The sequence below is a fragment of the Chroicocephalus ridibundus genome, chromosome 11 (assembly GCF_963924245.1).
Source record: "Chroicocephalus ridibundus chromosome 11, bChrRid1.1, whole genome shotgun sequence".
Lineage (NCBI taxonomy): Eukaryota > Metazoa > Chordata > Aves > Charadriiformes > Laridae > Chroicocephalus > Chroicocephalus ridibundus.
In genome coordinates, this window is record NC_086294.1 from 11,647,144 (window position 1) to 11,668,209 (window position 21,066).

Sequence of the window (21,066 nt, forward strand, 5' to 3'; positions counted from 1 at the left end):
GCTCTCATCAAGTTTGTTCATGCTCCATTCCCCTGTACCCAGCAGCATTAAACCGAGAAAGTAAATTTTATGTTATGTACAACTATTTCCTAAAAGTGAACATGACCACAAGAAAGAGACAAGAAAGGAAGAATACACATTTGTAAGGTATATATCTAAAAAAAAAAACCCAAAACAACCCAAACCCATCCCCCTAAAAAAACCCAGCCATCCACTTTGTAATGCTAAATATCTGGCTTCCCAGAATTGTCTACGTTGTACCATGTACTCCGGTGCTTTGGCTAACTCCAGTCTGTGTTCCCGTGCAGTTATTTGGGTAGGCCTCCAGTACTCAGTGAAAGCTTGAGTGCTCATGTGCCTATCCAGAGTACAGGGGATGGAAACATTTTTTTTCAGCAAGTCTACAGCTATAGCTTGAGTTATAGTCAAAATACTCTGGGATCTTAGAGGACCCATTTTTGCTTATAACAGTCTTCTAATAGGTTCTGACACAACTCATTACATGGTGTGTGGACTATGGTAACACCCCCAAATCACCCTGATATCAATTTACCTGGGAATCACCTGAAAGAAATTGATCCTGTATAAACACAGTTTCCTAGATGAAATTAAAATTGCAGGGTGGGAATCTCAAGCGTGTTCAATAGAGTGCCTCTATCTCAGGCCTATGTTATCTAAGCGCAGATGTTCCACTTGTCAAGCACACAAGACTAAACAATGATTAGTGTGACGTATGTGTTTTCCTACACCTCAGCTGCAGGTCACTTGAGCATGTTTATAACCCTCCTTGTCTTATTTTCCCTACAGTGCCCTGTACAATATCAAAGCCTTGTGTTTCACAGTACAGTTAATGCAAACCTCTGAGGATATGAGAGATTTTGGCCAAATACTCACCAGTGCAGGCCACTGTGCCAGTGAGACTCGAGTCCCCTGAAGCATAACTGGATCACTTCGAGGTGCCCAAACCAACGATCCTTCCAGCAACAACACTATAACTTCTTCAGCATGGACTTTCACCCAGGCATGTTGCTTCCAGTTACAACCATCGAATTCCACAAAGATCTGATAAAAAAAATAATTAGAAGGCATTTCAGCTCTTTTCAGACACTGATTAAAAAAAAAAATAGATTCATACAATCCCTATGGATAAGGAGGCAGCTTTAGGAGAAAAATGAGCAAAAGTATCGTAATGATAACACTGAGAACATTACATCTACATAGCTATCAAACATTACAAAAGAAACGGGAATCAAATTCACAGCAATTACTAACCTATGAAAAATTATTTATGCCCAAACACACACCACTGGCTCCAAACACTGCATTTCCCCATACAAAATTGAAGATGTGAAAATTGTTCATCCCAAAATATAGCTGATGACCCAATGCAAGACTCTTACATCGGAATTTTTTAGAGAATTTAGACACTCTGGCACTTCAACTGACAGCCTCTATCAGTATGGTTAACTGACATTCACAGAATTAAATCCTTCAGCCAGGAAAGTTTGCGTTCGTGAAATCCAGTCTAAATCAGAAGTTTTGTGTTGCCTTGTACATTATTAAATTCCCTGAACCAAATGCAAGTATTTCGGATGGCATGACATTATCCAGAAACAACTACTCACTAGACTTTTCATCACCCTATTTACAAGTGTGACAATATAAACCATGTTACAATGCTAAATCACTATTCTGAGATATCATCCTCTCTTATTCTATCACAAAGGACAAATGTTAAAGTCATATGAAATTACAGGACATGAATGCTAAGAATAAGAATGTGGGTTACAAGTCTCATTCCTCATCCTAACAACCAGGGCTATTAAACGGTAAAACACAGTCACATTCCAATCTTTCATCTACACAACTTACATACTACACAAATATAATCAACCATGCCACATGAATGGCAAGAAATTCCTCATCAGTTAAGAAACATCTTAAGCTGGACAGTCAAAACTGAGTTTTGTAATGATTACAAGATCGCTGGGGGTAAACAGGGCACTAACTGGAGACAGACAGCCTTCTGCTTTAACAGTAATCCTCGTTAAAGAGGTATTAGAGACCAGTCATCCACTCCTCCCCCCAGACTCAAAAGCTCAGACTCCAAGGGGAGAGGGAGAGAATACGAAGCAACTCTCCTGACGAATTCCTGAACTCCATTACTGCTTAAGCTCAAGTGGCCCTGCAGAGAAAGACTGGACCCTTCAAGATATCCCTCCTTCAATTCAACAAATTTCAGCAATATAGTGGAAATTGGACTGAACATCTTTCCCGTTTCAGTGGGCCTGTAACTTTCTTAATATTGTATTTGTGCTACTTTGGCAGTAGAATGTGACATAAAGAGAGGTCTATCCCGTAAGAGTAACAAAATGGAATTACTTGCTTATGTGTACAGTGTTAGTGAGGTAATCATCTTGTTATGATTCTTTTATCATAAAGGTTATATGAAGAAAGGTTGTTAAAAAGAACTATCAGAATTATGCTGACTTTGGAACTTATGCCTTTTTGCAAGATATTTAAGAATTTGATAAAAAGGAAGGGATATTTTGTAAGTAACTACAAAGACAGGACCTCTCTCCAGCACGTCCCCTTAAACTAGCTGGCAACGATCACTAAAGGCAGACAAATTCAAACGAGCCATAAAGGGCAGCTTACCGCTCTGTCCCAAATAAATACGGATACTATTAGGTTTCTGTTTAATTTATTACTTCACACAAGACTTAAGTCAATTTACCTTGTGACACACATAAAGTAAGACTACATGGAAATTTCTTCCAGCCTTAACCTGTAAGACACCTCACATTTCTACGAATCATTATAAATTGATGAGGTTGAACAGCCATACTTTTTAGCTCCTAATTTAATGTGTTACTACAAGAAATACACCGTGATGAACCTCAAGATGACCATTTCATGTTTAAGAGGCTCACTAAATATTCTGACAAATACTGCGCAGCCATCACATACAAAGTGGTGGCAATGCCATCTGTAACATCCTAGCAGATGTTACAGCAGGAGCCCTTCTCAATCATCTACCAAAGGTCTTGGGAGTCTGGGGAGGTCCCCGCTGACTGGAAGCCAGCCAGCATAATTCCAATTTACAAGAAGGGCACGAGGGAAGACCTAGGGAACTACAGACCTGTTAGTCTAACCTCAGTGCCCGGAAAAAACATGAAAATCACACAGGGTGCTATTAAAAGACATATAAAGGACAATGCAATCATCAGGCACAGTCAGCATGGGTTCACAAGGGCAAAGTCCCGTTTACTTTAATCTCCTATGACAAGACCACCCACCCAGTGGATGAAGGGAATGCAGTGGATGTAGTTTTTCTGGATTTTAGTAAGGCTTTAGATACTGTCCCTCACAGCATCCTTCTGGGCAAGTTGTCCAGCTGTAAGATAAGCAGGTTCACAGTGCACTGGGTGAAGAACTGTCAGGGCTCCAAGGGTTGTAGTGAATGGGGCTACAGCTGGCCAGTGACTGGTCACCAGCGGTGCTCCTCAGGGCTCAGTCCTAGGGCCAGCACTGTCCAATACCTGTACCAATGATCTGAATGCAGGAGTGGAACGCACCATTAGCCAGTTTGCTGACGATACCAAACGGGCTAACTCTCTCAAGGGACAAAAGGCATTGCAGAGGGATCTAGATAGATCAGAGCATTGGGCCATCATCAACAGCATGAAATGTAACCAGAAGAAATACTGGATTCCGCCCCTGGGAAGGAGTAATGCCCAACACAAGTATAAGCTGGGAGAGGAGCGGCTGGAGATCAGCCCTGCAGAAAGGGACCTGGGGGTGCTGGTGGGCAGCAGCTCAGCAGGAGCCAGCAGTGGGCCCTGGCACCAAGAGGGCAAACCCCATCCCAGGGGGCATCAAACACAGCACGACCGGCTGGTCCACAGAGGGGACTGTCCCACTGTCTCAGCACTGGTGCGGCCTCACCTGGAGCTCTGTGTGCAGCTCTGGGCCCCACCATTTGAGAAGGATGTGAAGGTCCTCTAATGGGTCCAGAGGAAGGCAACCAACCTGGTGAAGGGCTGGAAGGCATGCCCTTTGGGGAGCGGCTGAGGACACTGGGTTGGTCTCCTTTGGAGAGAAGGAGGCTGAGGGGCCACCTCATTGCTCTACAGCTTCCTGAGGAGGGATGTGGAGAGGGAGGCACTGAGCTCTTCTCCCCAGGATCCAGGGACAGGATGCCTGGGAATGGTTCAAAGCTGCATCAGGGGAGGTTCAGACTGGACTTGAGGAAGCATTTCTTTACCGAGAGGGTGGTCGAATGGAACAGGCTTCCTGGAGAGGTGGTCTATGCCCCATGCCTGTCAGTGTTTATGAGGCATTTGGACAAACGCCCTTAATAATATGCTTTAACTTTTGGTCAGCCCTGCAGTGGTCAAACAGTTGGACTAGATGGTTGTTGTAGGTCTCTTCCAACTGAACTGTTCTATTCCATCACTTCACTTGGAAAACAGACCTTATAGTTTTCCTTTCTAAAGGAAACGCCAGACCCACAAACTGTGTCAAAAGGAGAGAAAAGACTTACAATGTTATCATATTAAAATCATCTCTCTCCCCTGCAAAACAGAGAAGTCACAGCAAGTTTGTTTTACACGCTCTATGTTCAATATTCAGGTTTTTTCCATCTTTGTATAACCAACACAAGCAATGGAGTCCTGCCAAACCTTGACTTACAACCATTAAAAAAGGTATTACTAATTCTAAGTGAATACCCAACAGAGTATTTTCTTACACACAGATATGCAGGGCAGCTGTTCCAGATCCATGCAACGCCACACATGATACTGTCAGTATTGTCAGTAGTTTCCAACAGATCACACAGCAACAAAAAGAATGAAAGCCTCAATATACATAGCGATGTTCTCAGTTTCTGTTCACAGAATCTGCAGCAGAAATCATTTTGTGTACTGGGTGCGCAAGAAGCAGAAGATGACTTGCACAGCACACTGAGTGTTTGTGTATAAACCACTTTGTATTACGACAAAAAATAACTACAGCATATTCATGAACTGATGCCCAACATGCTTAGAGTCTATGAGAAAAACACTAAGGGAATCCTGAAAGAGATGCCTAAAGCAAGGAAAGTAAGGACAGATGAGACAGACTTAAGAGTGTATTTCCCTTTGATATTTAAAGTGGTAAACAGAAATATTCAACTTCTGTTGAAAAACCCAGAAGTCTTAAGCAATGCAGCTGCATCATAACTGAGAATTTTCTGTTTTTCTCATCTTAATTTGAAAATTGTGTAGATCTGAGTCAAGAAGGAAATATCTGTATGCTAAAGCCCTGCCTACATCAGAATAAATTACATCTCAAATGTATCAACGGCCCTACAATTCACAGGTTCACGTCTACCAACAATATATTCTGCTGACCCTCCTAACTCTGCTCACAATCAGTTTAGACAAGCCACTGATAAGAACAGCAATGGCGCTTTGTTAATACCAATGCTTTTGAACAGTGGCATTGGCGATGGCAACTACATACACATTTAGTGCAGATACATCCATATCACATAAAAAAAAAAATGCTGCTACTTAGACAAAAATGCACCTGCAGGATTTCCCAAGTTCTCCTACATGGAAAAATGCCTTCTCTAAGCAATATCTAATTGCAAACAGTAGAGATTTTTACGCTTTGGTGGTTTGTTTCGTTTTTTTAATGTACAAAAACAGTTTGTTTTTTTTCCTGACACAAACACCAGAGGGTGTATACACACCTGTAATTCTCCCCCCCGCCCCGCTTTTTTTTTTTTGCCTGTCTCAATAAAAAGACACTACAAACCAGACCTGCTGCTCTGCTTTATTTGATACACAGACAGCCTGAAGCTTTTTTTCCAGATGACACATTCTTCTCTAGCTACTACCCCAACACTGAGGCCTTAATATGCTATAGAGAACTATAGTCTGGTTCAAACGGAATTTTCCCTAAAGTTTTCCAACATCAGTTCCACTATAAAAGCAGAAACGATAGGAAGACCATAGTATAGATAAGACAGATATATCGGTCTTTTTCATCATGTGACACACAGGCTCTAAACTTTATTTACAACAGAAAAAATACTGCAGCTTATTGCATTAGAATTTGTACAAAGGTCTATTGTAGATGCCATCTATGAAAAACATAAAATCTTTACATTTTAGGGTTTTATGTATTAGAAAAAGCAGAAGATGGCAAAAAAAAATCCAAGTTCAAAAATATCCCTTAGAATAAATTTTACCTAGTTTTGAAAGGAAGGATGGTCCATCAGTTGCTAGAGAGTAGCCAGAGACCCAGGTTCAATTCCCTGCTTCATCAGAGGCTTCCTGCATGACCTTGGTCAAGCCATTTAGTCTCACTGGCTGAGTTTCCCCATCTGTAAATTGGAATAATAGTACTTATGCCCAGAAAGGAGGCACTGGTAGGAATCTGTTGCAGACTACCAAGTAAAATTGGATAACAAGTTGGTCCATGAACTCTTACTCATGATGTAGAGAGAACTACGTTGTCAACATATGGGAGAGGGTAGAAGAGAAGGTAGATACTGAGATTTCAACTTGGGAGACACATCGAAGATCTCATGCAGCTAGTCCCACCATTAAATAAGTTTAAAAAAATTAAACTACAGTAGTTTTCTAAAGCAATCAAAGTATTATTTTAGAATCCATTATGTGAGACAAAGATGATGTACACTGAATCACAGAATTGTAGGGGTTGGAAGGGACCTTTGGAGATCATCTAGTCCAACCCCCTGACAGAGCAGGGTCACACAGAGCTAGCTGGACATGAACGCAGAGAAGGAGACTCTACAACCCCTCTGGACAGCCTGTTCCAGTGCTCTGGCACCCTCAAAGGGAAGTAGTTTTTCCTAATGTTGAGGAAAACTGATGCTTAGAAAACTTTTAGCTTCCAATCCAGTAATCATGCTTCAAACTATTTCTTATAAGCAAAGGCAAAAAAAAAATGCAATCTGAAATATATATATATACACACACTAGGTGTTTTACTGCAGCTGATTCCCAAAGCCAGGAAAATTAGAAAAAAAAAAAAAAAAGAGAAAAATCTTCCTCTGAAATAATTTGTATCAAGCTAGACAAAAAGCAGATTTCATCACAAAGCCAAGAAACCACAGTTATTAGTCAAAACAATTATGCTTAAAGGCCGATACTGATTAAGACAAGATATATTTAGTGAAGACACTACATATATTACTAAAATTAGAAAATATACATAGTTTTTAATGTTTTCTTGGCACTTTCCTATGCTTATAGTGCCTAATGATAATTAAGCAAAACAATCAAAAACTCTTTTGACAGGATCTAGGGCAGAAATAGTATTAAACCAGCCAGTGCTAGAGAAATCGTAACTCTACTAAAGCCACTACCTTATGGAATAGCAAGCTGCTAATAAATGGCCACAAATATTTATCATAAGTGCAACTGAAGATGAGCATTGGTATCATGTGAGTCAACACTTAACAACAGCACTTCACAATTTCTAATAAAGATGAACATGTTTATGAATCAATGGGTTCTAGGGAACAGTAACCTTTTTTTGCAAGAGCTTAATAAAATACCTGCCTTCATGTACTTTAGTTTTTTTAAAAAACCTTTCAACAATTTCAGCAGTTAAGAAGCCAGTTATAAAAAAGACAAGGAATTAATCTGATTACTAGCCTCAGTGCAGTTCTGGCCAAAATACAGAGGACAGCATGAAAACGAAAACAAAACTCTTAAAATGACAGGTCTATCTCAAATCTGATTTGGTAAAATTATTATTTGCTTGACTAATCAAGCTTTTTTTTTTTTTACTTCTGTAAAATATTACTGTCACACCGTACAAAATGCACACAAAAGCAGGAGTTAAACACAAAGAGCGTAAGCCTAATGGATCTCAAGCACTGGAAAGGAGTACTTCACGTGAATTTCAACAGACGTTGGTATCTGGTCCAACGTTACTTGGCTCTGATGCACTGATGACCTGGGAACACATTACCAACAATAAAGCTGGCCGACTATTTAAAAATTTCTGAAGGAAACAACAAGGATGACAGTACACTTTTTCTGGTATCATGCTGATGGTACCACAAAATACATTTTTAGCACTGCCAGTCAGGAATTAGTAGCCTATTTCTTTCTTATAAGATGTTGGACATACAGTCAGAACAGAGAGCCTGCACTGGAGCAGGGAAGAGTGTGGGGAGTCCTCCCCGAAGAGGAAGGAGCGGCAGGGACAGCATGCAATGGACAGACCACAACACTCATTCCCATCCCCCTGCACCGCTCAGGGGAGGAGGGAGAGAAATTGGGAATGAAGTTGAGCCCGGGAAGAAGGAAGGGGTGGGGAGAAGGTGTTTTAAGATTTAGTTTTTATTTCTCATCATCTTACTCTGATCGGATTGGTAATAAATTAATTTTCCCCAAGTCAAGTCTGTGTTGCCCGTGACAGTAATTGCTGAGTGATCTCCCTGTCTGTATCTCCACCCATGAGCCTTTTGTTATATTTTCTCTCCCTGCCCAGCTGAAGTACGCATTTAGATAAACTGGGGTAAGTAGGTAGGAAAGGAAGAATGACAGTGCCAAAACAAACAGAATCTACCACAGCACTCTGTCAGTATCCCATTTCTTTCAGTATTACAGCATTTCCAGCTTGAGCATCACTACTGACCCTAATGCTGTCCAGACACATGGAGGAAAGTGTCAAGTAATGTTGAGTGTCACAGCTCAAAATCAGCACTAGAAACTACGTACAAACCACAAAACCCAAGGGAAGAAGTCTCATCGGAAAGGCCCTACCCTGTTCTGTACCAACTTCAGTCCACAGCCATTCTGGAGCACAATGCAACTGCCACGCTCCTGCTGTAACAAAAACAAGCACCATCAGCCCTGTCACCGCTCTGTGACACAGAGACAGTCCACAACCTTCATTACCACAGGTATGAATGTGAGAGCAATCTGGTTTGGCCTCAATCCATGCTACCTCACCCTTGTAACAAGACACTAGTCAAAAACGACGTACAATTTTTTCACAACACAAGGTGAAGCCCAAGCAGATCTGCACTGAGCCTGGAACTCCAAAGACTCCACCTAATACAATCCAAATGCAAAAGGCCGATTAAGGATGGCCTCGATACCTCTGCCTCCTCCCTGTGAGATTTAGCCACCGTGCAAACTGGATCATTAGTCAAAGCAAAGCAGTTGTCCAAAATTCAAAATTTAAAAAGTCTTCAAGAAGCACAGTGCTTTATTATCCTGATACACAGCAAGTAACAAATACATGCATTTATAATTCTGTGTGCAAAGTATCTTTAAGATGTTACTTTCAAAACAGCACTTCGAGAAAATGCTTGAGATTCTTTCCAGTTGGTTTATGCAGTTAACGTGTTTTTGAAATTTAGATGGCTAAAATGCCTTAGATCAGCTTAGCTAAGGTCAGATCCCACTCCAGCAGCTTGATGTTACTGAGAGCACCAGGACATGGTGTCACCGCTGTCACCACACAGTCCCACCGCTCTCCCTTGCACACGCGACCCAGCCACCTCCACGGCGTGCACCTTTAGCAAACACGTAGAAACTAAGCACTCACAAGTAATGGCTCATGGCCTGCAATCTTCCTCCATGCTGCTTGCTTAAGGGTCCAATGAAGGAAAATGCACAAGAGATGGGAAGGGCAATTAATAACCTTTTTTTTTAATATATTAGCTAGCTACTCTATTGACTTAACAACATCATCAGACTGAACTCTTCGTCGACAAGTTTTTTCTTACACATTAGGAGCAGGAACATAAACTACTGGACTACTCTCTCTCCCATATGCTGCACTGCTTTTTTCCACTTTACCCAGTAAAACTCATGACAGCTGTCACGCAGCTGAACACTTCCAGATAGGAGCTGTTTTGGACGGTTTTGGTTTACTCCAAACAAGAAAGTGATGATGGCAGGTGTATCTCTTGGATAACAAGTGCTATCCAAGTCAAATTTAGGATCTAACAGCAACCTCGTAGCCCTGTGGCTGCATGGTCAACATGAGTCTATCAAGCCAACCAAATCAGAAACTCCAAGCCATGCGCATTAGACACAGTACCACTTTATGCACGCTGTATCTCAAGCCATTTATTTAACATCCCTTGCACTCTGAAATGAATCCAGTAATTGTGGTGTATTTTATACCAGGCAGAGCCAAATATGCTAATCACTATGCTTTGCTTTTTAAGAGGAATTTATTTCAGAAAATGTTTGCATTCCTACAGAAGCTTCCTGCCATCGGAGACCTCCTTGCTGCACAGCCAGAGACAGACTGCCTTTTGAAGCAGCACCAGGCCATTTTGTACACTAAGAACTCTTTCACCACCCCCCAGACCTATCCTTAAAAAGTGACACCTTTTTTCCTTAATTTATGTGAAAATTATCAGTTCTCAATTTTCTCTGCTATTAGTAACTTGACATACTTGAGCTATTAGAAAGCGTGAGTTTCGTAAAATATATTTGTTTTGGACACATACAAATTTTGTCAAATATTGTGCTTTTTGTTGCTATTTCTTCTAAAATGCACCTTTACCTGCTGTCTGCCTGCATCCCAAAGCATCATAAAAAACAACTTGAGTGAAACAATAGCAAGACAATCTTTTTTGACTACTATTGGGACTGTAAAGATGATGATATCTTGTTTCACAAAACACATCACCTAGAAATCCAAGTAAACTGTTCCTAATCCCAAGCATTCTACAACCCAGCAAGAAAAGGATGAGGACCTCCAGTTCAGAACTCTGAAGGAAAAGCAACACCTTAAATTGCAGGTTTGATACCCTGACTTTTTAAACCATTTAAAATAGGTACCTGTATAATTGGCAAGTGGCAAATACAACACTTGTATTTAGAAATAGGAAAGAAAGAACCTGAAATTACTAGTCTATTGAGACAACACTAGTGGTTTCACAAATATTTGGCAATAACTTTCAGAAGAGTAAGTTTCAGGTGAGGGCTGGAGGAGGGGGCTGCAAAAAAAAAAAAAAAGAATAGCAATAAATGTAAAGAGTTAAAAGACAGTTTTATCTATGTATCTTACGTATAATACGAAGGAATTTTTTTTACTGTTTCCAACCTGAACTTGAGTATCCAAAGCATTAAATGGCACTGCACTAAAAATGAAGAAGGCTGGGATTTACAAAAGTCTAAGGGGAATGGTAAAAGTAGGATGAAAATTATTAGGTTTAAAATGGCAAGTATTGGAGCAGTAGAATTATTATTGCAACACAATCAATAATGTCACTGATAAAGCTGGCATAAAAAGTATCAAATTTCTTTAGACACATTCCTGGCCTCAAGACTAATGGTACCTTATGCAGACCCGAGAAGAATCTGAGGAGCTTTTGGAAGTTCTTACAACCACAGCCTCTGAAAATTTGCTATTCCAATTGCTAATTCTGGTTTCCCTCACTCTTTTCCTTTGCTTTCAAAGTTTGGCATCTTCCTTGAAAAAATATTAGTGATAAAGTAGTAGTACATCTCATTTTTGCTGAGTTTTATAGATTAAATTGGATAAAGTAAAAAATTTATTTTAGGTTATTAGATGATAGACCACATGACTATAGCTAAACCCAATCTCAAAGAAAAGCTTTAACCTGGAGGTTAATGCCACATTCTCAACAATCTGAAAATAAGAAGCCAAAGCAAGTACTTCGCAAGTAGAAAATTATGCTATTCTTTAGAAGGACGCCTAAGAAACTGTCAGCCTCTCTCCAAAATCACCAACTTCAATGTCATTTAGCATACTAACCATCTCTAACAAATGAAACTCGTCTCTGAATACAGTTATTAATGTCAAAGTTAACAAGGCGGACATCAACAAAACCACTGCTTTTTGGAGTAAATTCAGAAAGATGGCAAAAGGTCTGCTACACACGCAAAAAGTGCAAAGAAAACTTGACTATACAAGAAAACCTCTCCATCTTTCTTTGTGTTTTGCAAACAGCACCATCCAGAGTAGGTGGAACACTAAAAAGGGACTCCCAGCAGCAAGTACCGGCAACAAGGCAGTCACTGCCAAGCAGCATCACCTCAGAAGGGCACAGTCACTTAATCAACGAGAACAAGACAGAAGCAGTAAGATTTTTTCCAACTACAGATAAGCTTGCCGTAAGAACAGTTTCAAAATAAAACGTACTTAGAAACTACAGCAGAAAATAAATCTGCCCCTGATTGAAAAGTTGAATGCTTTGATTAGTTAGCGCATCTAATCAAAAGGAGGTAGCACAAATTATTAGATGCAGACACCAGCGGCTTCACAGGGAAAGCATGAAGCATTGCGCACGTAACTGAAGTGACAAGCACAGTGACCTCAGGACAATAACTATGTGGAGGTAAAACTCAGTTTTGTTTTGGTTCTGTAATCAGCAGTTGAAACAGGAAACATTAAGACTCCTTAGAGAGCACTCTACCACTACCAAGAGAAGTTACTGTAGGAGCAAGTATATTTTACAATCACATTAAAAAAAAAAAATCTATTCAACAACCAAACGCAAACATGATATAGAGACTTTCATTACACTAGCTAAGTCTTCTTGGAAAGACATTTCGCCAAACGTTTCTATAAGAACGTGATGTGGTTATATACAAATATTTTTGAAGCTACCATCAGCTTGGAAGTTGGTTTAAAAAGTGGGAGCTCTGTAAAAACCTCAAGCACATGGTGGCAACACAGAGAATTCAAAAGATGAGCATGGAAAAGCCCTAGAAATGTGAACAAGCACAAGACAGACCTTGAAGGAGGAAAGAATGGTCAGTCTAATTAATAATCAAGGAATTCACTGAAGCACAGAATCAGATCAGGCAAAAGAAAATAGCTACTAAGCACACAGAACTTGCCCAAGGAATATGTATATACAAACTACATGCAGAAGATTGTTTTCCTACAAAATGAATGCCTTGTACCCTCAGAAGTTAAAACTACAAAACAGGTTTCTTCAAGCAACTGCTTGGTTAAAACACTGGCTTACCTTTTTCGTCCAAAATGTTTAGGAAATGGACTGCCACCAAAGCAGAGAGATGTAACACAGAAATAACTCAAGACAAAAACCCCAAGCAACTTTATGATAATCACTTGCATTTCAAGTAGAAGTTGCTCCATACCCACAAGTCCCTTTTCAACCTCCTACGAAATAATCAGTCTTCCATTCGAAACCTGACAGAAAAAAGTATGCAACTGCTAGTATTCCACAGGAATTTCTGCACCAGGCCTGCAGTCACACCTAGAAGCACTAACAAACAAAAGAAACCTTTCAAACTTCTAGTATGTGCACTGATACCTCCCACTGAAAACTGAGAAAACATCTTACAATGGATATTACAGAAACCTGACTTTCTACAACCATTTGGATGATGCTCAGCTGCCAACCTGTAGCTCAAAACCCTTACCAGTTACAGTGCTGAACTACAGTCATTACAAACTGTCATTACAAAGATTCAATCTTTTGGATTTATTTGAAGTGTGATACATACAACCACCTTATAGAAAAACATACTAACAAATGTGTCAAGACAGGGATCTGAATTATGATTATAAGTACCAGTATTCAACTTGCTAAATTTTACTTTATTTGCACAGCTCTTACTGAGTCTACTGCTTTCTCTAGCCATAACTAAAAACCCAGCTAAATGAAGTGATGGTATATTCACCAAACAGACCGTAAAACATATGGTTTCTACTTTCCCAGCTTATGGCATTTTGTTTGGTAAAAAGCAAGCCCTGTACATACCATGTAAACACTGTCCACCCAAGAAAATAAACTCACGAAGGAAAAATACGCTATGTTTTGACAATGATGGGAAAAAAAAAATAATCTAAGGTCTTGCCAAAGCACATTTTATTTTTCTAGCTTTTTCCCCTTGTTTCTGTTGTTACACTTCAACACTACAAAACAATATTCAAAAAGGTCAAAAGAAATAATTTTGATGAAATCTCTAAATCTCTTGTGCCTGTAATTGGAACACTCAACTTCTTCAAAGACAAACAGTTTGGCTGCAAACGCAAACAATTCCAAGGAGCTTCCTGCAGACAGACTTTGCCAGTACACAGTAACTTTCCAGCTTTCACTTGCAGAAGCTCGGTCTGAATACTCCTACGAATTTAACATGCAAGAACACTATAACTTTTCATATCACTTATATCAGTAGAAATAAAACTTGTAGATGCAGTTACCACTAAATATAAAGAAGATGAGTTAACTCTAAGTAAGACTAGATTCCTTGAATATACATTTTAAGCAGTAAGCCTATTCGAGCAGCAATTTTCCAAAGTGAACCATGGTTCACTCAGTCCAAACTACGGAATATGAAATCCTTGATTCTGATGCTACAAACACCATGCAGAAGGAGGAAGAGATCAACCATCCAAAGCCAGTCTATTTACATGTCAGTGATCTCTACAGAGCATCCACTATCAGATGAGCAAAAACGTATGTTATAGCCCTTCACTGATGCAAATATACAGCAGTCATGCTGCGTGTAGTTTTACAGCTGAGCATCATTTCAGAAAACTCACACTTGGCAGCCTGTTGCTGGAAGGCTTAACACAGCTGCGTAGGGACATCCCCATCCGACCAGCACCAGAGAGGACAGGGCAGAGGCAGGGACTAGGTGGACCTTCCACCTTGCCCAGTACAGCTGTTCTTTCATTGACACAAATGTAAAATACTCAGACTGCTGCATTAAAGGCAGCATTTCTATGTCTTGGAAGTTTACCTTCTCAATCTAGAGCTTCTGTAGTTCTACCTAGACTCCCCCAAACATATTTATTTTGTGCAAGTCTGATAGGTTTAAAATATATTGATTTTACTGCACTTGTGCAGATCAGCATAGCATGTGTTCAATAGCATGACACTTCCTAAAATACCAGAAACACTGCATAAACACCACGTAGGCACAGTGAGCATTCAAAGCGGGCATTTCCATAATTCCCAGGAACAAAGCAGTTCAGCTGAAACTCCTGCATACGTATAGTAATTGCTACCAGGTGTCAAGAAAAGTATCCTCAAATAAGGAAAAGGGGAGAAAAAAAAAAAGAGAAGGACAGGAACTTCGAGTGTCTTGGTTAACAGAAACATGGAAGACAGGCGGGTGAAAAGGTACCCAGCAGATACGGAATCAGCGAGTGCTGTGTAAGGACAACTCTGTAAAGGGCTTAATCAAACGCGTGCAGGCCAATTAGCCTCTCTTGCACACTGCCACACAAATTTTGTTACTGTTATTTCTCCGTAACCTGTATTTTGGAGGAACAGTCCTTCACCTCCCGGTCCCACTGCCAGCCCCAGTAACACCACTGCCGAGATCAGTCCTACCAGCTCTTCCACAGCCACCATCTGCCCTGTCCCTCACTACCCGTGAGCTGGGATGGCTCCTTAGCTTGAGTCTCCACCTCATTCCTCACCTATAACTTGATAACCACCTCAGATCTGCCAGGATCCTTCTGAGAATTTTGCAAGTCACACCAAGTTTCCTCTACTGCAGTTACACCACCAAAGAAGCCAAGACCCCCCCTTTTTTTTTTTTTGTTTTAAATAAATCATGTAAACTTATACTTACTAAAGCTTCAAACGCAGAGGTATTCCATCCCCCTCATATCATCCCCGCTCCTTGCATTTCAGTAGTATAAATGGTTATAAAATCCCTTATGACCCTATTGAGCCTTGAAAAAAGTAATCAGTGGAGCCACAGAAGACATTGCTCACTGTATGAACACAAATTTTCAGTGTGGATGTCTGTCTCTAACACATGGGAAGACAGAAAGGCTATCAGAAAAAACACAATTGTGGCATAACAAATATTCATAATACTTTGTCCCTAGGCCACCAATAAAGTATCAGAGAATAAGTGGAGAAAACATGCACCTACTACTTTTACAGTCAGCTCTCCTTCGAAGAACTGCATTTTACTTGCAACGCAAGTAAAAATTTATTTGAAAAAAATGTTCAACATCCTGTTTGTTCTTAAACATCTCTTTTACAGCAAGAAGCATGAAAGATAGGCCTCCTGGTCTTACCAACATCCATCCAGCTCAGTGTTCTGCCCTCAACAGCAGCAACAGGAGACATGACTTATGGAGTGAGTCAAAGCCTAGGCCACTTTCTGTGGTCCATTCCCCTCATATTCTCCTTCACTACGCAAACACATACAAGTGTCTTGCTGACAGGACTACGATCACCTCTGCAGGACAGAAGGAAATGAAGACAAGTACAGTGGCACAGACATCCCAGATTCACACAACCCCAGCTTGTTGTGAACCTTCCTACCACTTCCTCTGAGTCCCAGTTTCAACTCCCTGTCTGAAAATTCCTCTTTCTGTTATCTATTGCGGTTTGAAAGCCTCTACAAACTCCCCATTCAGCTCCAATCAGAGAGAAGTGAAATTCTGCAGCAGACATGAATGCACAGCTGGCAAGAACCTCTGCACATCCTATCCCAAACAGACAGTATATGCACATTTTCACACATTCTTCTCAACTGTCAAGATGACTTTGAAGTAGCATCCGAAAACAGCTTGAGAGCACGTAAATCTAAATCCAGTCTTGTAGGGTTCCAGCATCCCTCATCTACTACATACAGTCTCCAGACAGGAAGATACTTTTTTCAATGTGACCTAGTTAGGAAAACTAGTTGAAATACCCTGATATTTATGGTTAACTCAAACACTGATGACACTTGCAAAGTAAATTAATCTCATTCCACAATTCAGATCGTTGCTAAATATCAACTTTATTCAATGAAATCCCTAATGAACAAGATACTTTAGATCACTACATGTTTTCATTAAGCTGTATAATCTACATATCATCTAGAAGTGAAAATATCTTCAGAATACCTTGAAATACATGTGCAGATTACTCTAGAAAAGCTAGAAATTTGGACATAAAAAAACTTGTGTGAGACATAATTTACTATCCATAAAGGGGAAAAAAAAAACCCAAAACCAACCCAATCCATTCTCTACCATAAGAAGCATACGTGGATTATTCCAAAACAGTCCTAATCAAAACACCTTGTTTCCTAAACCTCCTGATTTCCATGGTATTTGTATAGCTTGTCTCAGCATTAAAATAGGCATCTCTCACACTTTTTTTTTCCACATAAGCAGAAGCAGTTGTCCTGCACATGACACGTTGAGCTATTTTGCCACTAACATGCAAAATATCCTTTTACGATATTAGGACAGTAGCGAGCTAAAGCTTGGCAGGTCTTTTATGATTCTGTCCTAATAGACATTTTGAGGAAAAAGGGTAAAATGTGTTTCTAGTTAGAAGAGGCAAAGCTGTTTTCTAATAGCAGCACAGTTTTTCCTCAGGATTTCTTCTGGGTGCTGTGGAGAGGGCACAACTAGGACTGACCATTATATATGTTTTTGCGGACTAGACATAATTAGATTATTCCACATTTTATCAAATTAACAATATTTAAGAGCTACTCTCTATAACCAAATTTACACCGGGGAAAAAAAAAAGGCAAAACCTTTTCAGAGGCTTTACCCCACCAGAAAGAGTAACAGTTTCCTACAATCCAATATTGGGGGGGGAGGGGCGGGGAAGCAAGCTATTTCAGCTGCTTTCTGAAACGGTACGAGTTCTACACTTCTAGTCTATTCCTGAGTTTTCTGCTTTGAAAAATCCCAGCGTCAGACTACAGGCTCGTAAGAGAAACCATCCTTACAGGAAACCATGAGAAAGCACAGACTTCAGTAACCCAAAGGGTAGAATAGCTTTTTTTCTAGCCTTTTTCAGACTTAGTCCACATTATTAGTTTACCTCAGATGAGTATTTCCTAAACTGTGGTTGACTGCTTGATGCCAACTCGTCACTTCTTCTGGCAGAATGAGTTTAAAAAGACAACTTATTTTTCTGATAGTACATCATTATCATTGTCAAAGCAGTGTTCATTATGCATGGAAAGTTCCATGGCAACACAAAATATTCCACATTACAGAACTCTCAAAAATTCACCTTGAGTATTATACACAGTTCACATTTAAGAGTACAGATTTGGAGAATATACTGTTTAGAGACAGCTGCATCACTGATACTGTGCCAAGGGGAAGGTTATTGATGAAAGGAACTGGGGTGAGAACTGCAGTGCTGAACGAAGGTAATGAATTCACACCAAAAAAATCCTATTCTTCCCATGCTATCAAGTACAGAAGTTGATTTTTATTTTGTTAGAGTAGTCTAACAGGTGTCACATGGTTGGACAGCAAAGACTAACCAGGAAACAACTGACTAGCTTTTACTGGACGGAGATCCACAGACACAAAAGAAAGTGCACAACACTCCACCAGGCAGTCCTTCCACCGAGACAGTAATAAGATCAGGCACACCAATAATTTGTTACATCATAGACATATTTGGGATGGATGATTCCATAACACAATAGCATTATGGATGATACATATGTCAAATGCAGTCTGCTACAAGAGTAGTCCTCCAGACCAGGTCTTAGTTAGCCCCAATGTATTTCTATATTTCAGACAGAGTTTCAAATGCTTGTACCATTTTTCTTTTGAAGATCGCCTTTCTGCTTGCTCTTTATTTTCCTCCTCCTTAAACAAATGAGGGAGCAGCTAGAGTGCACCACCACAGCTCTCAACCGCAGGCACAGGATTTGCAAAGCTAAAACCAGCAAACTACTTCCTACCGATAGCCCTAGCTGCAGTTTTGAAACAAGGCCAAAGAAAGCGGCATGACTGTAGGAAGTCAAGGAAGCTTTCCAAAGTTGGAACTCTGCAAAGAAGCCCAAAGAACTTATTGTAACAACATCCATTTTTTAAAAAACTAATCATAAAGAGAACTAACAAAACTCTTCAAGAACACAGAACTTCACTTCACCTAACGTGGGTCACCCAGTTCTCAGGAGCAGGCTATCAGCTCTCCAAAGCATGCCATCGCTTACAGCGAATACCCACAGAACTGACCCAGGCAAAGAGAAATGGCACAGATATCTTTCAAGACCTCTTTTTAAACTCTCCACCCAAGCCCCTCACTGAGCTACACTAGAAATAAACGAAACAAATACTAAAGACATTACAGGAAGCAGAAATTCCTACAGCTGAAAACAAAATGTAAGACAGAATGAAGTCGATGAACCCCATTACAAATTACCCCTTCAAACGAGGGGCATCGTCTGGGCTGATCCAGGACACCGAGCGCCGTCCCGCAACCCCCGACCAACACCCGCAAGTTTCCACACAGACCCGTCGGCACCAAAGGGCACAAACCTCCCAGATGCGTTCGTTCCGCAGCCGGGTCACTCCCAACCCCCGCCCGGCGGCTGCCAGCGCTCCCCGCCGCGGGCCGGCCCCTACCCGCCGGCCGCCAGGGCCGCTCCGCCGCCGCGGGCCGGGCCCGCCGCTCCCCGCCCCGCAGCGCGCCCCGGGAAAGCCGCCCGCCCGGGGGAGGCGGCACCCCGGCCCCTCACCCGCAGCGCAGCGCTGCCCGGCCCCGGCCCCGGCCCGCCCGGCGGCGAGAGGCCGAGGCCCACGCGGGCGGCCCGGCCCGCTGCGTCCCCGCCCGTAGCCCCCACGCCGCCCGCAGCCCGCCCCCCCACCGCCGCCGGGGCCTCACCGCCAGGTCCTGGGGCACGGCTCCGCTCATGGCCCGCACCGTGCCGCTCCGCCAGGCCCGGGAGGGCAGCGCAGGCCCCGGCTCCGGCCCCGCCGCCTCGCCCTCGCCCGGCCCCGCCGCCAGCAGCAGCAGGAGCCGCTTCCCCACGGGGGAGGCCGCCGCGTCCGCCATCCCCGACGGGCAGGAGCCGCCTCCGCCGCCGGCCCGAGCCCACTGATCGCCGCCGACGCCCCGAGACACCGAGCAAGCGACTGCCCCGCGCTGGGCCTCCGAGCACCGCCCGCCCCGATCCCGGCATGCACCTCGCCTGCGCATCACCCCCTCCTTCCTCTACCCCACACTGCCCCGCGCGCCCGCGGCCGCGCGCAGGCTTGAGGGGCGGTGGCGGGATGGGGCCCGCGGCGACCGCGGGGGGAACGGGAGAAGTCGCGCAGCGGAGGAGCCGCCGGGATGGACGGGCCCCGCGGCGGAGCCGGTCAGTAGGGGAGAGCCGAAGCAGGCGGCCTTCCCGCGGCAGGGCCTCTCGTTAACGCCAAATTGAAAATCTGAGATTATCACAGAAATTAAGGCTCTTTTAAGCTACTTTTGGAGGTAAACACCCACAAAACCAGTACGGTAACAGCTTGAGATGTGAGATCGGAGTTGCGGTTTTGAATGTTTCAGATTGGCATGAGTAAATGCTGTTGGCCCTGGAATAACAGCAGCGCATCCCAAGTCTGGGTGCTTTGCTTTTCTGTGAGGCAGATTTTGAAAAGGCATTTATTCAAAGGGTGATTAAGGTAGGAAATCACGTTAATGGTATGCAGCTGTCAGATTAGCTGAACATTTGAACAGTTCTCATGATGAATAGTGCAATGCCCTAAGCTGCTCCTTTTCAACATACTTGAACACCACAAAACACTTGAGAATCCTGCACTGTGACAGAAATGACCAGCAACTCTACATCTCTCTCTGCTTGTGCAGTAAAGACCCAGTAGCACTGACAGAAACTGGAGTGAGGAGCAGATACCGTACTCCATACCAGAACAAGGATATTCTCGTGGAAATAAGTTGTTTTCTTGTGCATGCACTGTCTCCTCACTCGAGGAGAGTCATATTGACACCAAATTAGCAGCAGCAGGGGCAAATTGCTTGCTTTCGCTTTCCTTTATTCAAAATGATTGCGCCAGGTTGTTTTAAGTAGCTGACAACATTTCATCCTTGTTACTTTCTGGTTAGAGGGATGCAATACCTGTTTGTACGATGTGCCTGTCCTCAGAAGTGTATTTCATCATCTCATCCCACTACTCTTTATGGTGTGATTTTAGTCCTGATGTGGCACGAAGAGAAAATACTGAACAGATTCTAAGACAGATTATCACATCAAGAGAAGGTTCAAAAGTGTCTGCCTTTGGTATTTTGAACGACATAGAACTTAAGAAACAACACCAGAACTCTGCTCTGTCCTCCTCTGCTGTACAGCATCT

The 21,066-nt window shown here is 42.1% G+C and overlaps 1 protein-coding gene across 2 annotated transcripts in view; it reads right to left on the minus strand.

Moving 5' to 3' along the window:
• The window catches only part of KDM3B (lysine demethylase 3B), a 64,231-nt gene extending 44,342 nt beyond the window's left edge, over nucleotides 1-19,889 (minus strand). For both annotated transcript variants that reach the window (XR_010072933.1, XM_063349221.1), the window contains exons 1-2: nucleotides 19,601-19,889; nucleotides 895-1,062 (exon numbers count right to left, since the gene is read on the minus strand). Coding sequence is in view for 1 of the 2 variants with exons in the window: in XM_063349221.1 (XP_063205291.1) it covers nucleotides 895-1,062; nucleotides 19,601-19,771 (339 nt within the window). In the remaining variant the exon portion in view is untranslated. The remainder of the gene's footprint in view (nucleotides 1-894; nucleotides 1,063-19,600) is intronic.
• Nucleotides 19,890-21,066: the final 1,177 nt, after the last annotated feature.